Source organism: Poecilia reticulata, chromosome 14 (genome assembly GCF_904066995.2).
Source record: "Poecilia reticulata chromosome 14, P_reticulata-male-v2, whole genome shotgun sequence".
Classification (NCBI taxonomy): domain Eukaryota; kingdom Metazoa; phylum Chordata; class Actinopteri; order Cyprinodontiformes; family Poeciliidae; genus Poecilia; species Poecilia reticulata.
In genome coordinates, this window is record NC_088843.1 from 7342034 (window position 1) to 7365249 (window position 23216).

The 23216-nt window shown below is 38.0% G+C and overlaps 1 protein-coding gene across 1 annotated transcript; it reads right to left on the reverse strand.

Moving 5' to 3' along the window:
- Window positions 1–507: 507 nt before the first annotated feature.
- Window positions 508–22891, reverse strand: grm5a (glutamate receptor, metabotropic 5a). The gene is made up of 18 exons (XM_008427216.3): window positions 22712–22891; window positions 22278–22586; window positions 22057–22190; window positions 19563–19824; window positions 19288–19402; window positions 16187–16436; window positions 11572–11807; window positions 11335–11456; window positions 11124–11248; window positions 10867–11035; window positions 8944–9070; window positions 8438–8555; window positions 7587–7773; window positions 6883–7041; window positions 6663–6788; window positions 5908–6090; window positions 5634–5803; window positions 508–4118 (listed from the first exon to the last, which is right to left on the reverse strand). Exons 2-18 carry the CDS (start codon window positions 22497–22499, stop codon window positions 3245–3247), a joined length of 3579 nt encoding a protein of 1192 aa, XP_008425438.1. The 5' UTR covers window positions 22500–22586; window positions 22712–22891; the 3' UTR covers window positions 508–3244.
- Between the last annotated feature and the right edge of the window lie 325 nt (window positions 22892–23216).

The following is a 23216-nucleotide window of genomic DNA, read 5'->3' on the forward strand; positions in this document are numbered from 1 at the left end:
GTTTAGTTTTTGGATTCACTAATGCTGCAAAGAATTATCAGGGCAGAATGTAAAAATGAGCACTGCATAAAATAGATGTTACTGGGCTGGTGGGGACATACATACAACCAAGGGCAAGCTCTGCATAAATATTTTGCTATAATGTGTTATTTAATGAAGGGCGCCCCAGAAACCCCAATTCCTATTATGCTTAATAGTTGTAGCACAGTGAATTGACACAATTAAGTTCTTTTTCTGACAGTGCACTTAAGTAACAAGGGCTAAAAATATGTATTAAAAAAAAGACTGCTTATGTTCCAGTTTGTTAATTATATAAATAGTTACTATGTGAAATAATTGGTTGCTTTAGGTACATTTGAAAAACTTGCAACCAGTTATGCCTGAATATATATATATATATATATATATATATATATATATATATATATAAAAAATCTGCATCGCTTTGATTTTATTTTTAAATGAAGTTGTACTAGAAGCTGAAAGTAACAGCAAAAACAATGCAGCTAAATTTAGGTGGATTCCTTTAATGCAGTAAAAGTCTGTCAGAAATTTATAAAAGAAAAATACAAGCTATCTTCAATAAGTTACAAACACAAACACAGATTTTAGTCTGCAAAATGTACAAAGGTACATGCAAATATGGTAACTTTCCAGGAGTATACTTAGATTATGACTCAGTAAAAAATAAAAAAATAAAAACTGAATATAAACACATCATCGCCTTTGTAAATATTAACAGAGAGATAAGGGACTGAAGCCAAATTTTAAATAAAGAAATAGATGAACACGTACAGGAAAGCTGCAACATAAATATCCGTTTTGTCTCACAGGCTAAAGAGCTGTGAGTCTGTGAATACAAACATTCATCTAGAACTTCAAATATTCAGAAAAAAACATAACAAAACAGAGTACTGTGTCAGCTGAAAGAACCAGGCAAAAGAATTGTAAATTTTGTGACCTATTTTGAAGAAACAAAACTCAATCCACAGCAGGAGACTGGCACAGCAAGGCGAGAAAAACCCAACACATTTTCAACACTGTTTGCTTGTCTCTTGCTCAAACTAAACCTTAAAACAATCAAGCTCACTACTTGTATAACGGCTTTGCTACTGTATCTAATAACCATAAAATTCTAATTCCAAGATATTTAAAGTTAACACATTTAAAGAGAGTGATCATGCAAAGTGGAAACATTTTTGCACCAGCAACTTCACTAATCCAGCAGGAAATAAGTTCCAATCAGAAACAATTTACTTCAGACGCATCCTGAGATGGAAAATAGTTTTGGTCCTCTTACAAATCCTACCTCATCATACATTCAGCTAAGTCATATTGATATAGAACGACAGAAGAAAACATCCAAGGTGTCTTTAAGCTCTTTGCGGGTTACATTCCTGATGATTGTGTTCACTGAGACAGTAGCTTGTATTCCCTGGAGATGCAAACAGCTTCTTTCCACTCAGAAGAGGAAGATTTGCTGAATGGAGGAGGAGAATGCACAACAAAATGCAATATTTGCACTTTTTGTATGTGTTTTTTTTTTTCTCTGTAAGGGTTGCCAATGAGTTAGTGAGTCAGTAAAAAAAGTCATTTCTAAGCTTAAACTTATTTTTTTCTGAGGTTTGTCAGTAATAAAAACAAAACATCATTAAACATCAACAAAGAAGATAAAAAAAGGCAAATCATCCTTTCATTGATCATAAATAGCTAAAAATATACAACTGAAATACAACAATTTAATACGAGCACTGATTTAGATGAGATCCATGTGTAATTTTAAATTAATTTCATGAAATACTTAAAAAGAATACTTGAATAAAGAAAGATTTGATTTAAAAGCTTATAAATAAAATAGTCTTCAGCTTAAAATCCGTGTTTTCTTTGGAGTTGGAATCATGTTTAGGAAAAAGCTGTAGAAAATCTTTAAATGCCCATGGATTTCAGCACATTAAAATTATCACTAAGTTCAGTTCAGGTTTTTTGTTTGTTTGTTTATTTAATACATTTTGTGTTATTTAATATTTAAAGTTTTGTGATTGTGTGGTTCCTGTCAAAAGTTTAGATATATTCATCATTGGCATAAATGTCACATACGTTTTTGGCTTTTATTCATGTATTTCCATCCTTCTTTTCCCAGGATGGGATAGTTATGCAACATATACCAGTCTAACTATTCTGTAAAAACAACCGCTGGGTGCAGAAATTAAAACTTCCTGTAGAGTTGTGTAGTGTAGTCTGCACTGTAAAAATGATATATGCATCTTCACAGTGCATACATGCTTATTTGCATTTGGCAAAATGTTCCTCAACAACTTACAAAGAAGAAAAAAAAACATTTTATTGCCATCAGTAAAGAGATGGATATTCAAATAATAAATTTGACCATTTAGTTTATTAAAATTAGTGCAGTTTGTTAAATTGGTTGGCTTCCTCTTATAAATCTGACTCTGAATCATAGTTTATAAATTATCAAAAATCTCATTGAAGCTACTTGAGAAGCTTACTATTACTTTTCTTTATCTGTCGCAAAACCATGTGTAACATCTGCTTATGACGATTTTCCTGTGAGAACACACATTTTGCCAAAGTTAAAGCCATCTAACCCAAACAGCCATTTTCAAATGAAAGAAATCTGGTCAGAATCTCTTGGAACAACAGAAGAACCATCAAGATTCAAGAAGATTGCAAATTGCAAGATGCTGGAACATTAGTGTCACAGTCCACAGCAGCAACTCGATGCATTATTGCTATTAATTGGGGGATGTAAGCAAAATCTAATGTAAATATCCTGCATATAATTTTGATCCAGTCTACATGAAAAAAAAAATAAATACATAAAAATAACAAATTGAAACTTGGCCATCCATTTCTAGTTTTACAAAATTGCATGTTATCTTATTTAAAACAATATGACAGCTACTGTAAAGAAATAGTTCAAATTAATGATTCAAATTCCCAATTATGTGACGCTCGTGTAGATTACTAGTGATTATAAATGTTTGACCGGAACTATTTTAAAGAATCTTTTTTCCCATACAAGTCTAAGTGGTAATCTTTTCTCCATCTCAGCCCCAACTGACATTTGAAGCGTATTCAGTCCCATCTGAAAACTTTACAAAAACCAACTGATTATCCACAATATCCACATGTAGAAAGGCATTGAAAAGTTTGGTCCTGGCAAAAATGGCTGGAGTTAAAAATACTCCGGACCAAAGATAAACACAGAGAGGAGAGAGGAGGTCTAAAGAGAGGAGGAGCTCTGGTAGTGTCTCAGCAGCAGCTGGTCACATTCGGCCTCAGAAGCCGGGGACAGCGAGGGAGGCGAGCTCTCGTCGGAGCTCAGGGAGAAATCCCTGAATGGGGACGGAGGCGTCAGAGCCATCAGCTCCTCCGGATTCTTTGCCCGTCTGCCGCCCGTGCAAGTCCCAGCCAGTTGCTCGTAAATCTTAGGTCGATTGTCGCAGCAGTTGGAGACGGCAGTCACTTCGGCGTATGTGGTGACGGTAGAAGGCGTCTGTCTGTTGAAGTACTGGGACGGACACGGGGAGGTGTCTGAGGCAACGGGCGGAGCCGTGGTGGAAGGCGGGAGGACGGGTCCTCCTGGCAGCATCATGGTGTTCAGCTCGCTGATGTTGGCGGTGAAGCGATTGACAACGCAGCTGATCTGGTCCATGATGGTGGTACCCTGAGTTTGGCCGATTTCACCCACGCTAATGATGCTGATGTCCCCACCGTCTACAATCGCAGCAATCTGGCCGTTGTCCCCACCTCTCCGCCTGACCCCAGAAGAGAAATCAGGTGCATAGGATGGTAAAACCTGCACCTCCTCACTTCTGTCTTCTGATGGGTGACCTCTTGCTTTAGCTGCATGTGGACTGATGGTGGGCAGAGGTGACTGAGAAGGTGAGCAGGTAAAAGATTGAGACAGCTGTGGCCCTTCGTACTGCTCTGTTGCACTGTTTTCCCCAGTTGTGTCTCCTTCTTTAGAAAATGGCTTGATGATGGCAGTCTGATTCACCTCGACCGGGTCTTTTTTCTTAACATGGAACGACATCCTCTTCCACAAATTTGGTCTGGAGCTTCGTTCAGTCTGTCCCCAAGATTTTCCATTGGAACTGCAAAAGAGACAGTTACATTTTAATCCTGCTAGAGCATTTTGACAACAACTCACATATACAGTGCAGTAAAAAAATATTCCTCCTAAACACTTTTGGTGTTTTCATTGTTTTTATAGTCACATTTAATGTTTAACTTAAAGAACCTGACCAGAACCTGCTGTGTCTATTGTATTGCCACTGGAAAACTCCAAACATGTCTTCTTATGGCTTTTTTAAGAATTGCTGTCTTTTTGCAACACTCCCATGGAAGCTACATTTGTGGAAATCCAAAGTTGTTTTATTTCTGAGTATTATATTAAAATGGGCTGAATGAACTTTTCTGGTTTTTATTTGTAAAATAAATTGAAAAGCATGTATCTTCTTAGCTTCAGAGTTGTGTGCTGGTTTGAACTGGTGTAAGTCACCAATTAAAACACATTGAGGTTTGTAGTTACAGTGTGACAAAATGTGAGAAAGTTCAACATGAAGACTTTTGCAAGACACTGTAAATAAATATATAACTTTCCTCCAAGTCATTTTATATAACCTTGTCTCTATCTGTTTCTTAATCACCTTATCCATTTGATTTCTCTTCTGTCTTCTGCTGTGTGTGTAATATTAAATCTCCTGGCATGTTCTTTTATGTTCCTTAGAAAGAGAAATCCTCTAAGGATCCCGTTTTCCTCTGGGAGAACGTAACCCAAATGAGGTAGGCTGTTCTCAGCTTAGGGAGCTGTTTTTCTTAGCTTCAAATGCAGCCTGTTGTAATTTGAGGTCTTCAGTGTGGAAAATTAAAAATTTAACAGCTTTGTAAATGTTCATAAATAAATCTTCATACGATGTGCCACTGTGTAAAAATCCAAGGCCAGCTAAACTTTTAGGTTAGAAAAAATCAATTAGAGTTTGTAAATAAGACTGACAGGTGTTTAAATGTTAAGGTCTGTTTCTTTTTGATGCTGGCAGTCTGTCCGCTCTCCTTTGTCTCTTCCCACCTGACTTTCACACATTTTGCAGCTTGGAACATTGCATCAAGTCTCTGCTGAAGTGGTGGGACTGAGAACAGGACTGTTCACAGATTCATTGTCCATGACAAGTAGATATGATGGCTTTTTTCTTCACAAGAGCATTCTCTGAAATTTTAGCATCGAGAGAGAGAATTCTGTGACCAACCAGGACTTTGGGAGGATATGACCAAAATCTATAATTCCTACAACAATGAGGGACTCAAAATGTTTTTTGTTTTTTTTTACCAAAATAAATGTGTGCACAGCAGAATTTGAAGATGTGAAGTAAATCAATGTAACATCTGCTACTATTGAAAGTTGATAGACAAAACGTGTATTATTAGGTCGAGAGTAATATCTGCCTCAGATGCAATGCATTCGATGCTTTTCCTCAAATGGCAAAATCATTCATTTCTAAGGCAGACACCAAAAACAGAAACCTTTGAACAGCCAAAACACCACACTTGTTGATCATGTCTATGTTGTATCTACAGTCCATCTTCAACAGCATATTCTGGTCTTTAGCTACCTTATGTTATCCTGTGTTGATCCACCACGTCGAAACAGGTTGGCCATGCTGCTGGATGGCTTGCCAGTCTTGGCAGCTTTCTTGGCATCGCCCACGTGCATGCGCACAACGGTGGAAGTGGTGAACGCGCTGCGCACATTCTTCTCAGGCTTGGCAAGCATGATGTACACCTGACAGTATAAAAACAGCAACATGTAACAATAAGCGTAGAAAGGTAAATGTAGAAGCGTAGCTCTCAAAGCAGAAAATATGGTTTTTTGTGCTTGTTTCTTACTTTAGGGACAAACATGCAGCAGAGAGCCACCGTGGCACTGAGACTCACGCTAAAGCACATAGTTATGATCTTGTAATTAGAGCCGAAGTAAATGGGCACAAAGGCCAGCCAGATAATACAGGTGGTGTACATGGTAAAGGCAATGTACTTGGCCTCGTTGAAATTTGCTGGCACGTTGCGAGTCTGCAGGAGCAAAAGACAAATAGAAATTTAGAGCAATCCAAGTTACAATACCTAATTTTTCACATGTTGTCACTTTAAAACCACAAACTTTAATGAAGTTTTTTTGTAATGCATGATTTGGAAGTAAAAGGACAAATGGCCTTCTAGACTCCTTTTGAATGAAACTCCAAAGTGTGATACCCATTATATGAAATAAAATGAATTTTGAATTAATCTGGAAAGAAGCAGGTGCAATATGGTCATGAGTAAAGTCACACGCACCAAAAGACCTGCAGCTGCATTTACAAGGAAAGAACACAAATGTACAATGCAATTGTTAAATTTTTATGAAACCCATCCAAACTACTCCTTACACTGAACAGTTTTGGAGTACTTTGTATCAATCTATGATGTAAAGTTCTCATACCATTAACTGAGGTAACAATATTAAAAAGTTCGAAAAAAAAAAAGAAGGAAAGCAAAAATTCTTATGCAAGGTACGTTTGGATAAAAACATAAATAAGGAAATGAAAACAGTCACCAAGATGCATTGGAACATCAGTGAGAAACAAACTGATGTATTCCTGAAGTACCTTGAAGGCATAAAAGGTGCAGCTGAGTATAAGCAGGCCATTGTAGCCCAGTGGTGCCACCACTCCCAAAGTGGTCAAATTGCAGATCAAATGCACCTCGCGGATACTGGGGTAATCATAGATCACCTAAGAGAACAAAGCAAAAATGTTTCTCTGTTTATTTGAATAAAGCTCCATTAATATCATCCAGTATTTTGGAATCACAGATATACATACGTACCTCTGGTGGCTCTATGATAAGAAGCGCCACAATAATCCCCAGCTGCAGCAGTATGAGTAGGAAGGCGATGACCAATTGTGCGCAGGCGGACATAAAACGCGGTTTCTTGGTGCAGATCTTCTTCTTGCTCCCTGCCAGGATGCGTGCTATGCGGTTGGTCTGAATTAAAAATAGATCAAAATGAATTTGGGTGTTTCAGTTAGACTGAACGAAGATAACACTTCTCCCGGTGATTTGTGTGAATAATCATTTTCCTTGACCTGGAATATCAGCCTCAGCCCACGCTAAGATTTTTAATTTTTGTCTCACTTATACCTGGCAGTGCGCCAGCCTCTGAAGCTCAGCTATGTTGTGTTTGCTGCTAAAAACCATACATACATACGAACAAACAAAATATCACATTGTGGATGCATGCTCTACAGTTAATTTTTTTAAATGCAAATAGGAAAACCTTTTGATGCAAGTCTCTTGTGTAAAATATGGATATAAAAAAATAAACAGAATCCTATTTATCGTTCAAATACAGTACTTCAATTCAAATCAGCTTGATAAAAAAAGTGTCAAACTGTTGTGCATTTTATGGTGTTATGTAAAAATGTGACATCAGATTATGCAAATGAACAACAAGTAACAAAGCTCTATCTCAGTGTTTCATAGGAAGTGACAGGAATGAATGACTAACTTCATTTTGTAAATGAGAGTACCTTGGTAACTAAGGCTGAGTAGCTCATGGCAGGGGACAGGCCGATCCCCAGCCGCTGTAGGTAGCAGTAGACAATGTGTGGCTTGGCAATTAGGCTAAAGGTGCACAGGTAACCCAGACATATTCCGACAAGAATGATGTAGCAAAGCTCCCGACTAGATGACTTCACCACAGGAGTGTCCCAAAATCTATATAAAAAAACAAAAAACAAAATAAAAACATCATAGGTTCACTGAACAAAGACAAACTTCAATGTATTTTATGTGACAGACCAGCATAAAAGTGATGATAACTGTGAAATGAAAGGAAAATGATGCATGCTTTTCAAAGTTATTTTTTTGTGCAATTAATCTACAAAGTGTGGCATGCAGTTCTTCATCCCTCTTGGATCAAGGCTTTGTGGAAAAGCAGATTTCACCACAGTTACATCTGATAGTCTTTTAGGGTTTGTCTCCACCAGCTGTACACATCTAGTGACTGATATTTTTTCAGATATGTCTTTGCAAAATAGAGTTATAGAGCTCAATCAAACATAGATGGAAAGCATTTCAAAACGTAATTTTTAAGTCGTGCAACTCATTTGGATTTAGATCTGTACTTTGATTGGGCCACTCTAGCATAAATATATATTTATATCTAAATAATTGTACTATTACCACCATAAAATAAATACCTAATATGTATGTGCATACAAATACTAAACAAGATCTATACTGAACTGAAATTACACCAAGTTACACCACCGAGTTGTCCTCATTTTGACCATGCGATTTTGAATAAGAATATTCATTACATGTAAGAAATGTATCCATTTAAAAATGTATCCATTTAAAAATGTATCCATTTAATTACTTGATGAAGACAGAAGTAACAAAAAGTGTAGCCATGAGTCCCAGACAGGCAAAGACTACAGCTGCGATTGGCTCTGGATCCCCCCATCGCACATACTGGACTGGAATTGGTGCACAACCTGAAGAGAAGGATTGGAACATATATGACATATGTGAAATTATACAAACTATACAACAATAAACATATCATTATTTGTTTGAATGTGAAGTGATAACAAAGAGCTAGGCTAAAAAATAGTGATCCGACAGTGTAAACTCTAGATAAGTAAAGAGCAAAGCCATTGAACTGTCTTTGGGTATGTAGCATTTGGCTGATTTATACAGCGATAAGTCATTCTGTGCTACTCACCATGTGCTTTGCATATAGCTGTCTAAGGGAGTGTTTGAGAACAGGATAGAAAAAATCTGAAGTGGAATTTTTAAGGATAATCAACCCTCTGTAAACCAGACATGATAGTTCCTCTTATGTCCTGTTTGAATATCTTGTGTGAGAGATGAAATGTTTACCAGTAAGGTCGTCTGTAGGCCAGGAGCCCAGGATACAGGCTCGACAAGTGTACTCATCAAAGACGAACTCGTTCTCTTTGCAGGGAGTACAAGTCCAACAGCAGCTGACTTCTCCTTTACGGATCACCTGGAAACACATTCACACAGAGACACACAGCTGAAAGGAAGGTGGAAAGGTCTCAAAGCTCCAATGGCACTGTTCTGTAGCTAATCTTACACTCTGACTTCTCTGAAGGACGAGTAAATTAAAATGTGTTCGTCATGGGAAACAAAGAAGACAAAAGCATGTACAATGTCATGGAGTTATATTCCATGTCATTTTTCAAGGCACTGTTCATTAATGGCAGCTAAAAAGCTTAATATTTTCTCCTCTGGCAAGCATGCTAAAATGCACACTGTCAGAGTGACAATAATAAATTCTTGGCTCAAAAAAGGAATGGGTGCAGTAACTGAAAAATAGATGTGTGAAAGACTGTATGAGATTCCTGTTTTTACATATATAAGTCATCAGTCCAGTCATCAGCAACACAAAGTTGTTGAAGAAAGAAAATGAGGCCCGGTTGTTTGGATTTGACAGAAAAAAAGGAATTTGGTTTGGGGGTAAGAAGTTCAGACCAGGTTAGGATCTTTTAGATGTTCGTTTTTTAATTTCAATTAGGGTGCATGAGGTACTAGCAACTGATTAATGTTGGAAAACTGTGTGATGACACAGAGGAGGAAAATGGATCCCCTCAGCACAAATAGGATGAAGCTAAATAAAGCTAGACTGGAGTTGATTAAATCCTGAGCAATGGCATGAGCTGCATCTCTAGTAAGATATTTTATTATCGTCATGATTAGCAGTGAACATCTGGGATTAATTTAAATCTGGTGTGTGGGTTGTACTTCACAGGTTCCCTCACAACAAGGGCTGTTATCTACAGTGGATATTATGCAGAGGTGGAGTTAATATCCTACTGGGAACTGCTACTTCAAACTCCTTTTGCTCAACACACGACTTGAAACATATGAGCCTTTGTAACACTCGGGTCCCATGTGTGAAGAAGCAGAGGCGGAATAGCCGATGCCATTGTTTTTAGAGGTATACTTTATAAAGCCTGGTGACAAAATTCAACTTAGTAATGTGCAAACCATGAAATTAATTCATTTTACAGCAAAGACTTGCATATACGTTGTTAAGTATGTAAATTAGATAAAATACAGATAAGTAAGGACTGTACAAAAATGGTACAAATCATTGGGACACAAACTTTCTAAATTAAAGACAGTGCTGCACAGTGTTGGATAGCATTGGATGCAATATCTGTATCAACCCCAAAACTGATGCTATTCAGGCTGAGGCCACAGATCCATCCATCCATCCATCCATCCATCCATCCATCCATCCATCCATCCATCCATCCATCCATCCATCCATCCATCCATCCATCCATCCATCCATCCATCCATCCATCCATCCATCCATCCATCCATCCATCCATCCATCCATCCATCCATCCATCCATCCATCCATCCATCCATCCATCCATCCATCCATCCATCCATCCATCCATCCATCCATTTTCTTACACCCTTGTCCCTCAGTGGGGCCGGGAGGGTTGCTGGTGCCCATCTCCAGCTAGCGTACCGGGCGAGAGGCGGGGTCACCCTGGACAGGTCGCCAGTCTGTCGCAGCACAGATCCACCCAACGATCCAGATGTGTCTCTTGAGACAATTTTATTTACATTTTCAATAATAAAATCCAAGAGTTGACGACTTCTGCTGTACACCCCTTCTCTCAGCACTCTGAATTTAGAATGAATATTGGTATTGACAGATATCTAAATTTAAGAATCCAAAAAGCCTTGCATAGCATCTCTATTGTACATTGAATGAATTGTCATTTCAAACTTAACTGAACTGAATTAAATTTGAAATCCCACCTTGATCTGAGCCTTTTGGCAGGGCTCAGAGCAGACTGATTGGATGATTTCACTGCTGTTGCTCCATATTTCCTCATCATTCATCTTCAGACCCCCCTGATCCCAACTTCCCACGTGGATGTAAGCGTACTGACCCACTCCGATCTGCTTGAAGTTCATGATTTCATACCTGCAGCACACATCAACCTACATTTTCAGTGTATAGTTTAACACTGTGCATATCTTCTCCTCTCTTTGGTCTTCGTCAGAGTCCTTACCTGCCAGGGGAGTCTCCATTCTGGTCAAAGTGGATGATCTCTCCAGATACACCAGTAAAGTTGGTTCTCATTAGGTAATCCAGCAGCTTGCGGCCATCTATGGGCCGCATGTTTTCACACAAACCCTTTGGAAAACAGAACAATTATGCAGTAAATGTTATTGCCATCAGAAGCAAAGGAATCTGGATAAGAACAATTTTGAGGCTCATACTTTATATCCTGGACAGAGAGTTTGCTGCATGGCATGCAAACCGTAAGCCATTGAGTAGATGGCATTTATGACAAAACCCATTTTTGTATCTTGGGCATACTGGTGTCGTAGAGATTCTCTCCCTGTGGCAAACAAAAATGAACATTACCAAAGAACAACTTAATTTCATGCCGTCGTTGACAGACTGAAAGTGTTCAATGTGGGTGCAGGGAGCATGTTCTTTTTTTTTATACTAACAGCTGCAAGTGCGGTTGTACTTTGGGCTCTCCTGTGGATGCCCTCTCAGGCGACACTGGAAACGGTGCTGCCAGAATTCAGGAAACCAGGGGTTCCTCAGGTTGGAATCAGGCTTCAAGTTCAGGTAATAATCATCAAACCAGTTCACATGTGCTGACTTTAGCTTGATGGTGATCCCACCAGCAGCCTCCATTTGATAGCCATCGGTGACATCATACCTGTCTGCCCAGCCATCACTGAAAAGAGAAAGTCCAACAAGGAGGTTAGAGAGAAAACTGGAAGTGGGCAGATTTATGTGATGCGTCTTATCAGATTTAATACCATTTCTACAATTGTTTGGCTTCAAACCAGCAATTTCAAATAGTGAGAAAAATGACTGAGTGCATAGTTGTGCACAGTTTTACAGAAACCATTCTGTGCCACAGCAGTTTGAATATCTTGTTAACTGCTTATCATTTTTGCAACCCACTCCATGGTTTGACTGTAAAGACGGCACTGTCACCTCGGCAAAAGCTGCAGAAAACCATTTACTTTCCATTGTAAGTGAGGTTGCATTGCTACAGCTAAACTTGACACTTAATGACAGAGAAACAAAAGAGAACACATACTGTATATTTAGCTGACAACAAATACAATGCCTGTATTTGTTGGCAGCAATTGTACAGATGTGCAAAAATCTTTAAGATGCACATCTTAAAGATTGCAATCTTAAGATGTCCAATCTTAAAGATTGCTACATAAAATATGGATATGTAGTTTGGCCTCATATTCATATTTTAAAATCCAACCTTTAATTTGAGAACATTGTTTCAGTGGGAAATAAAGTCAAATCTTAAATAAAACTTGTTGGCAGAACTGTTGGAACACCTAACCACCCCGTTAATGCAAACCTTTGCATTTAATAATATTTAACACATTAATTGTCTATTATGTAAATTATTTAAACATTTAATTTACAATTTATTTATTTAATTTTGTCCCTTTTAGCCCTCCATAAAGACACAGTCTTTACTTTAACTCGAAGGTATCCAAATGGCTATCACATACATTTCTGTGACAACCTGTCAGCTTTTAGCTTCAGTCGATCTATTTTTTGACAAAAAGAGGATCAACACAACGTGCCTTGATTTTTTTTCACAATCCTTTTCTTACTTTGACATAATGCTGAACTTTCCTTACGTCCTGGGGGTGTTCCTTAATATATGGGTTTTATTAAGTTTTATTCTCATTTTTATAACTTCCCAACCTCTGCTTTTAACAGATAAACACTCGAGGACAGAGTGATTCCTTGCTACTTCATATAAGCCACCCACAATAGTGATATAATTATATGTTTGCATCTGCTGGTGGTCATAATGTCATGGCTGACTGGTGCAAATGCCTTCTAACAAACTTAAAGAAAACAAAAAACTGTGAGAGAAGTAATTGTCTAAAAACTTATTTAACCAAGCTGGAGTTACACAACAGTGTGTGGGTGTTTTTATAATGTCTGATTCTGGTGAGGTAGGAGATCATTTCATAACACATCCTTAGAGAAGCGAGTACAGAAATGGTGCACTGGCATAAAAAAAAAAAAAAGAAGGCAGGAATAGATTTGAAAAGCATAGAGGGCTTTGACTCTGGATAGTTTGAATCACTGTTCAACAAGCGCTCTGAAACCCACACATCGACCTAGCAGGGCACCATGCTGCATACGGCCTGTTGCTATACCACCTACATGCCTGAAGACACATATATGTGTGCTATGCAAGTGTGTGTACACAAACATCTTGCGCTGATTTTTCATACAATTTTTAGAACAGCCCTTTTTTTTAAACTGCAAGAAATGTGTCATTTTTACACTTGAAACTGAACAAGGGGGGGAGAAAAATAGACTAAACATCAACAACTGTCTGATCTAAATGAAGTAAAAGCTCTCCTCCGTGACCTATAAGCAATATCAGCTGCTGTGTTTCTGCATTTGTGGGTGTAAAACCAGGGAAGGATCGCATTAAATTAACAGTAATAGAAATTCCAAGTGGTTAACAGGAGCTCTTGTGTGAAGAAACTGTGTGCAGCAGCCAGAACCCAGGGTGGAGATTTGTCGCTCAAGGCTACTTAAACTTACAGTGGTGCATACATGTGATAGAAGGGAAGCATATGATTTTTTAAAAGTTTTAAAAAATTAAAAGTTTGACTTGCATTTTGTGTTCACCCTTTAATCAACCACTTAACAGCCAGTATTTATATATTTTAGGCACCTTTTGCTTTTTGTTCGTTCTTCTTTAGAAAATAGCTCAACCCAGTTAGATTTGATTGAAAATAGCAACTTACCATTTCTTCCAGTGATTATTAAATAGATTTGGGTCTGGACTTTGACTAGGCCATTCTAACACACATACTTGTGTGTGCAGTCACTGTGCAGCTGGAAGGTGAACCTTTGTTCTAATCTCTTTTTTTTTTTTTTTTTTTTGGCTGACCAGCTTTTCTGTTCCCCCTGAAAAAAACCTTCCTCTCAGAATGATCCCACCATCACCATGTTTCATGATGAGAATAATATGTTCAACGTTAATTTTTCCAACACACAAGGTTTACTTGTAGTCCAAAGAATTCCTTTTTGGTGTCATCTGACCGGAGGACTTTCTTCCATATGTTTCGCATGATCCAAGTATTTCTCTCCATTTATGGGACATAGACATGCACACATGGCACAAAAGCACAACACTGACAGCAAATCTAAATTTCTGCAGGTCCCTAAACAAAACTGCAGAAGAAAGAAACACTAGTGACTAGATCAAAAGGACAAATTTTGGATGGGGCATGCATATCTCAAACTTTTACAAGCAAAGCATAATATAAGTAAAAGAAATCCTGACATCAATAAAATAATTATACAATGGCAACACAGCTAGAGTATTTATGATGTGTGAGCTTATGGAAAGTCTAGAGAGTTGTGATTTTGCAATATGTAGTTCAAGGTTATTTTACATTTCCTCATGTCAAATTTGAGCGACAGCCTACATATGTGGCTCTTAATGAGGAAAGGCATTTATAGAACACCAGGGACGAGAGCAAGCTAGAGAGCCAAACCTTAAAATAAAACACGTTATTCTCGGAGAGAGACTGGAACCTCTCGCTAGATCCACCGCCTCTTCTTCACTTGTTTGCATCCCTAATGGTTTTTAAAGGTCTTTTTTTTTTCTTCAATGTTTTTTTTGCCCAATCTTTGGCTTATTTTCTTTTAAAATAATTTGCAGGCAGATGGTCATATAACATGGTAAAAAGAAGGTTTATTATAGAAACTGAGAAAACAGGGATCTCAACTTTGTATTTCTAAACACACGGACAATGCAGTCATTTTCATCAAAGTGAACAATTAATATTTAGGTGGCACTGGTACTTTGAATACATAAAAACTAGGATTATAAAAGATACATTTGTCACAATTATGCATAGAAATATCTTTACTCCTTGAACTTTTTTTAAATTGATTTGACAAACAAACACAAAGTAGTGTATCTTTGTAGGGTAAAAGGAGAAAGCATTAGATTTTACAGAATCAAACAAACGTCTAAAAAGACGGACATTCCTTGTTATTCAACCTCTCTGAGTCAATACTTTGAAGAATCACCCATTGCTGTAATTATAGCTGCAAGTATTTTGCAACTATAAGAGTTATGTCTCCACCACATCTAAATTATTCTTTATAAAATACCTCAAGGTCAGTATGATTGGATATGGAATAACTCTGAACAGCTTTTTCAAGTCATGCCACTGGTTCTCCATTTGATTTACTGGGTCATTCAAACACAAAAACAGCATTGCTCTAAACTATCAATCTGTACTTCTTGCTATATGTTTAGGGTAATTATCCTGCTGGACGGTGAACGCTGCAGTCTCAAGTCTCAAACAGATTTTCATTTAGAATTGCATTGCCATTAGCAGCATCGATATGAAGACAAACTGTGATCAGTTTCCTTCTCGCTGCTAGTGTAAAACTCCCTACATCATAATTCTGCTGTTTCTTTAAATCTTATCAGTGAGTATCTGTAACTCATCCAGAGATACCGAGGACCTGTTGTTGTTATATTTAACACCGAGATTACATTAATCACAGGTATACTTGATTTAAAACATTTTTGAGGGGAGAGGGGAACAAAACTTTTCACTTTTTTAAGTGCAAGCATTTTGCATTATGCTTTTCTTTCCACTTCACATTCTTACACTAGTTTGTCCTTGGCCTATCATGCAAAATGCTGACAAAATGACTCTGAACATGTGCTTGTAATATTGCAAAATATGTAAACATTCAAAAGATGAATATTTATACACTTCTGAATACACTGTGAAAGAAAATATCATAGAATGTGAAAATACCTTGAAGTTTAAAGGTCACCATTAAACTGAAAGAGGCAATGATGATGAGGATGAGAGGACATAGATGGTTCCGCTATAAACAAATACATCGGGATGGATGACGCTGGACATCTGGAGAAAGTGCAAAGCAACAAGACTGTGAATGTAGAGGCACAAACTGTGCAAGGCTACAACTTTTATTCCCTAGTAACGGCAAACCTTTATTCCCTGTGACAAGACATGCAGGCAGAAATTGAAAATGATAGATTTCCCTGCTCACCTTCCCACCAGCAGCAGCTCCCCCACCAGGCGCTTTCGTCTCATGGCCATCAGAATGCCTCGGACTGTCATGCCCTCGCAGAAGCAGGCCACCACTCTGGCTTTGGGTAGATGGGCCATGAGCTTTTGCAGCAGTTTGTCAAAGTTCTGTTCCCCTGCATTGCTGTATATTTTGTCAGAGTGGGCAATGCAGATCCCCTCTTTTGCTGCCATGTCTTTGAATGCCTCCATACCGCTCTCCCCATAGTTACCTACGGATGGAAGCACATTATTGAAAACACACAGTCAGGTGTCTGTCATTCAATCTAACTAAATGAAATGAGAAAAAACGGAGACTTTTCCTGACCGAATAAAGTCATTTTCAGACATTCATTACTGGAATCTAGTCACAGATTTCTTCTAGGAACAATTTCTTGTGTGGGCTCACATGTATAATTGCAGTACAGGAAAACAAAGAAACACACTTGTGTAATGCCAACACAGCACTTGAACATGTTGTAATTTTGTTCCTGTCATGGGAGACGCTGTCGAGTGATTGATTTCCCCATTATTGCTGAAAAGTGGGTCACCTAGTTTCTGCGGATGTGCAAGTGCATACCAAAAATTATTATTTACTGGGTCATAAACTTTGCCATTAGTTCATAGAAGCCCACTGCGGTGCTGCAAGCATGACTGACCTACATTTATGAAATAGATAAGTAATTGAAGGAAATGGTCTGATGACTAATATCCGTTAATTAGATTTATAAGCCTGCCTAATTCTTGCAGGGACATGGAAGGACTGGTGTCTAACTCCAGCTGACAGTGGGTGAAAGGCGGCCTACACCTGAAGAGGTTAGATTACTAATGTGTCCTATGAGTTTACAACATATCACAATAATTGGAGCCTCCATTAAAATTTCCGCTCATCTTAAATTGCAGCGGATACAGAAGCTACTGGATTAATAATTTTAATGCAATTGTGCCGTTCATTAGTGAGGAAGGATTGCGGGCAGCTGGTGGCTCGGTGGTAAAGCAAAATGCACTGAGACTGCACTCCACCGTCCCAGGTTCGATTCCCAGCCCGGGACAGTTCCTGCATATCCTCCCTCTTTCATCCTGTCAACGTACTAAAAAATAAAAAGGCCATATAGTGCCACAAAAGTTTTACAAAAAGTAAATGAAGAACTGTTTTTGTTAAGTTGCTTAGATCTTTCCAGATATGTTTGAAAAATGTCTAAAAATGTTTCTACATTTTTGTGATAGCATTGTCCTAAATCATAATTATTTTAATTTTAGAGGCAAAACTTACAACATCCATAGAAGGTCATAGGAGTTTTGTTGAGTCCATGTCTTTATTGAACTGAAGAAGAGTCATTCAATATATTTTTGTTTAAATCGATGCAGGACTACAGAGTACCTGGTTTGCTTTTAAGGCTATCTTTTCCTATATTTTGCCCAAAGCAAAATATATTCTCACATTTTGGACCAGGGTAGCACCATCTCCTTCTTTATGGTGGTTATTGAGAGACGAAGAAGGTCTCTTGTTTGATAACTTCAGGGTGTTATCTTTTCTTTTGCAGATGATGCAAAGAAGAAATAACATACGATTCATGGTTTTCCTTGGAGAAACAACTGACAGCCTTAGTTCTCAAAGCAGAAAATAACATTTGAAATCCGACTTAACTGTTTTGAAAATTCTGCTCAACACCAGTCTATTTGTTATATAAGAAAACAGAAAATACTGTTTAGATTCAGCATTTATTCAAGCGCATTAATAAACAGTGGTAAGAACACTGAAAGTTAACAGAAAGTGTGGTAACACACTGAAGAAAAAAAAATCAAGAATTATACACTGGCAGCACATTTGTTTCCTAATAAATAGGATTAGTCACTCAACAACCGAGTCTATGAAAATGATGATAGCGTTGTGTGTTTATTCCTCATGTGTTCTGCCAGGTTTAGTGGATGGCTTACAGATCTAAATGAAAAAAAAAAGATTTTGAGATGCCATGTGTCCTTTTTGAGCATGGTTTCATACACAGGGATATTTTAACATTTGACTTTACCCACTTAAAAATGATTTTTCCTACAATATATAAACCGTTTATTTTCTGTCTAAATCTGACCATGTGAAACAGGTTCAGCTTCAAGCTAATCATACCTTGATTCATCAATGAAACATTACAAACTACTGAAACTACACGAACAGAATCTCTAAAACCAGACATTTTACAGGAAGTATCTGCTGTTTTTGGTGTTGCAGTGATGGATCTAGTAAACTGAAAATGCACCTTAGTAAGATAGAATATTCTGAAAACTTCTATCATTTGCCAGTTCTATTTACAAAGATGCTCCCAGGTGATAAAAACCCACAATGCAGTTTCTAAAGAAAAATATTATAAAAAGACTATTAAAATATAAGAAGACTCATAAAAAAATAACTTTTATACAAAAATGAAATGCTATTAGCATATGTTTGACTACACCTGCGACAGACTTGCGACCTGTCCAGGGTGACCCCGCCTCTCGCCCGGTACACTAGCTGGAGATAGGCACCAGCACCTCCCGACCCCACTGAGGGACAAGGGTGTAAGAAAATGGATGGATGGATGGATATGTTTGACTGCACCTGTCAAAAAGGCCAGTACGTTCTTTGCTGTTCTTGGTATTTTTCTGGATGAGCAGCAAACTCTTCTGACTTTAACCTTTAATTTGGGGGGTTTTGTCCAGAGGAAGACAAGCGAAAGCAAAGCCAACAATGCAGACCAGCTAAAGGCCACTATGAAAGCCACCTTAGCTTCCTGAACACCTAAGCAGATCTAATGGATCTCCTCCATGCCATACTGCGTCAATGAAGTAAGTGATGCAAAAAGAGCTCCATTTTGTTATGATCTCATATAAAATTGAACAACATTTTGTGTTCTTACAGAAAACCATCACTCTGTGTGTAGTAACTCAAATCAACGAACTTGTCAATATTTCTGATTTATTTAATGTAACTGCACACATGTTTCACAAGTTGGGTTAATTTACTGGAATTAATTTGCTTTCAATGGTCATAAGATACTAAATGTATTTATAGAAAAACATGAATGTTTGTTCACAGGCATACAATCTTACCCTCTGTGTGTATTGCAGACACGTAGCTCCAGCTGTACCTCTTGACAATGTCCACCATGGCTCTGGCTTGTTGCATATCTGATGGCACCACTCTCATAAAGTATTTATACAGACTCTGTTGGGAGAGATTTACATGTTCACAAGTCTGGTGACACACTTGTGTGTGTTTTCAAAGAATGGTCTGTACACTAATTTGTACGTACAGAGCATCTGACCTCAAGGTCATAAAATTCAACAGGAACTTTTAATGTTTCCGGTTTGTTTTCCAACGTTACCTTGTCGCTGAGGTCCATGCTGGTGGCTGAGTATGCAATTTGTGGGATATTGAAGAGCTGCAGGAGATTCTGCACCTGGATAGCCACGGAGCTGGATCCTGGTCCGATGAGTCCCACGATTGGCTTCTTTCCCTGCAGGAGTACGCTCCCTGCTTCTGCTGTGCATCTGGCCTGGCTCTCCTCCTCGTCACTGGACACTAGTGTGTCCCGGATAAACTCAATGCTCTGCTCCAGAGCCACCGCTGAGTGCCAGCACGAGTCCCTGGTGAAAAAACATTGAGCTCACCATCACAATATTTTTGGCAAAAAGATTAGAGGGAGAGAGGATCTGATAGGGCTTCCCGAGTGAAACAAAGCCGATAGGAGGGTTTCCACAGTCTGAATTAGTCAGTAAACTTGGCGTTTTAGTTAAGTTATTTTAAGCTCAAATTTTGTTAAGCTTTGACTGGGAGATTTGTCCTAATTCAATAAAGTGTGTTTGAGGCTGACCTCAGTCACTTCTCATCATCGTGAAGCAGAAACATGGTGTTCCTTTCTTGTAATGCTCATTGATATTTTGGAAACAAAACTACAAATTGTAGCAAAATGACTCCAGAAGTATATCATTTTATAAAGGGTTTCTCCAGCTAACTAAATCTGGATTTACTTCAAGATCATGGTTTTCAAATTGTGTTATAAGAGTTGGGAATAAAAAGTAGTAGTAATGAATAAAAAGACAAGTACGTATAATATAGAATTCATAAGCTAAAGTCAAAAAGATTTGCCTATCAGGAATAAATATAAACAGAAGCTACTGTTTATAGCTTCGATAAGTTATGAGTTACCCGAATATTCCAAAGAATTCAAATTTAAACTCAAGCAGATAATAAAGTGTCAAGAACAGCTGGTGGTGCTACTTCTTCACCTCAAACATAAAACAGTGATCTGAAAAACAACAAAAACAACATAGTTTTGTTTTTGTTTATGTTTCAAGCTGAAAAACCAGATATTCTACATTTTGTGCTCAGTTACAAGCTTGCCAACAGCAACAAGAACAGGCTACTGTGGCTATTTTGGATAATAATTATTCCAAAAATATTTCTGAACCGCTGGTTTGAGGTACTTTACAAGCGGAAAAAAGGCAACTGGTTTACTTGGATGATGTTTTTTGATCCTTAAAGATTTGAAGGAGAATTGTTTGTTTTATTCTGTTAATTAAAAGTGGATTCCTTCTCAACCAGCCTACTGTCATTTTTTGTGCAGTTTTTCTTCTAACAAGAGCTCATTAGCTTGTATCCAGTTCCCAGAAGTCTCCCTGAAAGATTATTCTTTCACCTAAAATTGTTTTACTCTTATCTTCACTTTTAAATTGATTGGCGTTTTTGTTTATTTCGTTGTGATATCTTTCATAGCTCCTTTCACATTTATCACCATTCCTTGCAAAGATATGTTAAAAGCCCTGAAATACATGGTTGTTATGGAAACTTGGTGACCTTAAGTTACTGCAGTTTTCTAACACTGAGCCTTGGAGATATTTTTACCTTCCTTACCATATTCTTCACTGTGCATTGTGGCAAAATAAACATGAATCTTCACCCAGGTTTATTTGTCACAGCTTTAATTATTTTTTTTTTTTAAAATGGTACCTATTTTTCTACCTGTAAATATGAGTGAGTTAAACAATTTTTATGAATTTTAAGCCATTATGGTCAAAACAAATGTAACCAATTTAAGTAGCATGTTTTCTTATCTTTACTATTTTGAAGAGTAGTTAGGAGAATGATTCCCATCATTATTATAACCCAGAGACACAATCTAATTGAAAAAAGAACAAAATGCATTGAATTAAACATATTATTGTTAGGGATACAAGTTAATGTGGCACCAGTTATTTTGAAAAAAGAAAAAGAAAAATACAAAACTTATCCTATAAATTTTTCATCCTTACTAAAGTTACTCACAAGGCTGCATTTTTCAAACTTGTCTTTAATGATAAAGGGTGGAGTTATCTTGTGCAGAGGTGTCAGTGTATGCATATTTAATGGTTAATTTCCATGGACCAGGGTGCAGATTGAGAAAGCTGGTAAAAAAGTTGAGTGATTAGAAACACTAGAAACCGAATCAAAATGAATGAATCTAAAATATTTAATTGTTAACAGTAAATTTGCTTTTATTTATTCTTAATCGAACTGCCATAGCTGATTAAGCATTTAACAACTCTTGAATAAAATTTTTTATCTATTTTTCAAAACTGCTGGTTGTTTTAAATTGCAAAGTTGTCTACATGACATTGAAATGGCAAAACGTGTAGTGCAAACACTCATACATTACATTATTTTTGGTTATTGCTAACTTAAGTCATCAGCTTCATCAAAACTTATTTGCGATTTTTTTTTGTTTGTTGTTTTTGTTTCGTTACAAGTTGTAACTGAGTCTTTTTTTCTAACAGATTATTCCGAGTAGGTTAATTATTGACTTGCTGAAAATAAGTGGAGCTACTGCTCCTGCTGCTGACCTTATCTCACAACCCAAAGAAATATTGGGAAGGATATTGGGGTCTGCATTAATCCTGTCCAGAGTGTGCATCATGGCCTCCACTCTCTGGATCCCATACTGCTCACGCACTGCACCGCACTTTCGCTCATGCACCTAAACAAAGTGCACCAACAAGTGGATTGTTAACCTTCGTCACACAGACACAGGATACACAAGGACATAAACTCACACAGCAGGTACCTTGTCTGCAGGTGGTTGGTGGTGGACAGAGAACAGAGCTCCAATGATAATGTCCCCTGGGAGATGCGCCAGCACCCTTCTCTCATTATTCTGGGCGCTGGCCACAGCCTGCTCTTTCAAGCTCAGCCAGCTCAGATCAGTTGCAAGCAACAGAACGACTCCAAACAGCCTCACACATAATCTTTTCATCGTCCATGTGCTGTTCTTTAAAGCTGCCTCCATCCTCTGCCCTCTTGTAGTGAAGGCTCACATGAATCTCTTGTGTTTTGCATGGAGAGAGCAAAGCCACAGACAAGGGTTAGACTCCTCCTGGGGAAAAAAAGATGCACATAGGCAAGGTGTGGAAGGACTGAAGTCAGAACAAGATGCCTTAACTTGACACAAAAATTATAGAGCTGAGCTAAAAACTAAACAAACACATACTTTCTGCTTACCTTTTGCCATCCAGATTTCAGTCCATTTGACAGCGTTTCCATCACAGAGGAAAAGTAAAGAGCAGCCTGTGCAGCTTTTTTACTCGAGCTCAGTCTGGTGCCTGGCTACGGCAAACTGCAAATAGCAGCAGATAATACAGCCCGTTATTGGAACATGCTTGACTTACTGACGCACAAGACAACCCCCCTCCTTCTCTCCCACTCCTCTCATCCCTCCTCCACCTCCCTCTCCTCCTCCATCCCCTCTACGTCCAAAACAGCATGGAGAGCATCACCACTGATTGTTCGGATGGGAACTTATGGAAACAGATAATGCACACAGCAACCTCAAACTTCAGTGTAGGTTATTATTTTTATGAGATCCTAAGTAAAACAGGAAGACAATTGTAATATAAATAATAGTTTAAGCTCGCTGACTTTGTCTGGGCCATCTAAACCATTCGGTTGTAGCTCTGATTGCAAGAGCTGTCCACCTGCTGAAAGGGGAAACTCCTTAGTTTTAAGT

Bases quoted from the DNA above. Each gene is read 5' to 3' on its own strand.
- grm5a (XM_008427216.3), bottom strand. From the start codon at position 22,499: ATGGAGGCAGCTTTAAAGAACAGCACATGGACGATGAAAAGATTATGT. The intron at 11,808-16,186 runs GTGAGCAGGGAA...TTCTCTTTTCAG, and splicing joins GAGCTGCTGCTGGTGGGAAG to TGATGGCTGGGCAGACAGGT. The intron at 5,804-5,907 runs GTAAGAAACAAG...TTATACTGTCAG, and splicing joins GCTGCATGTTTGTCCCTAAA to GTGTACATCATGCTTGCCAA.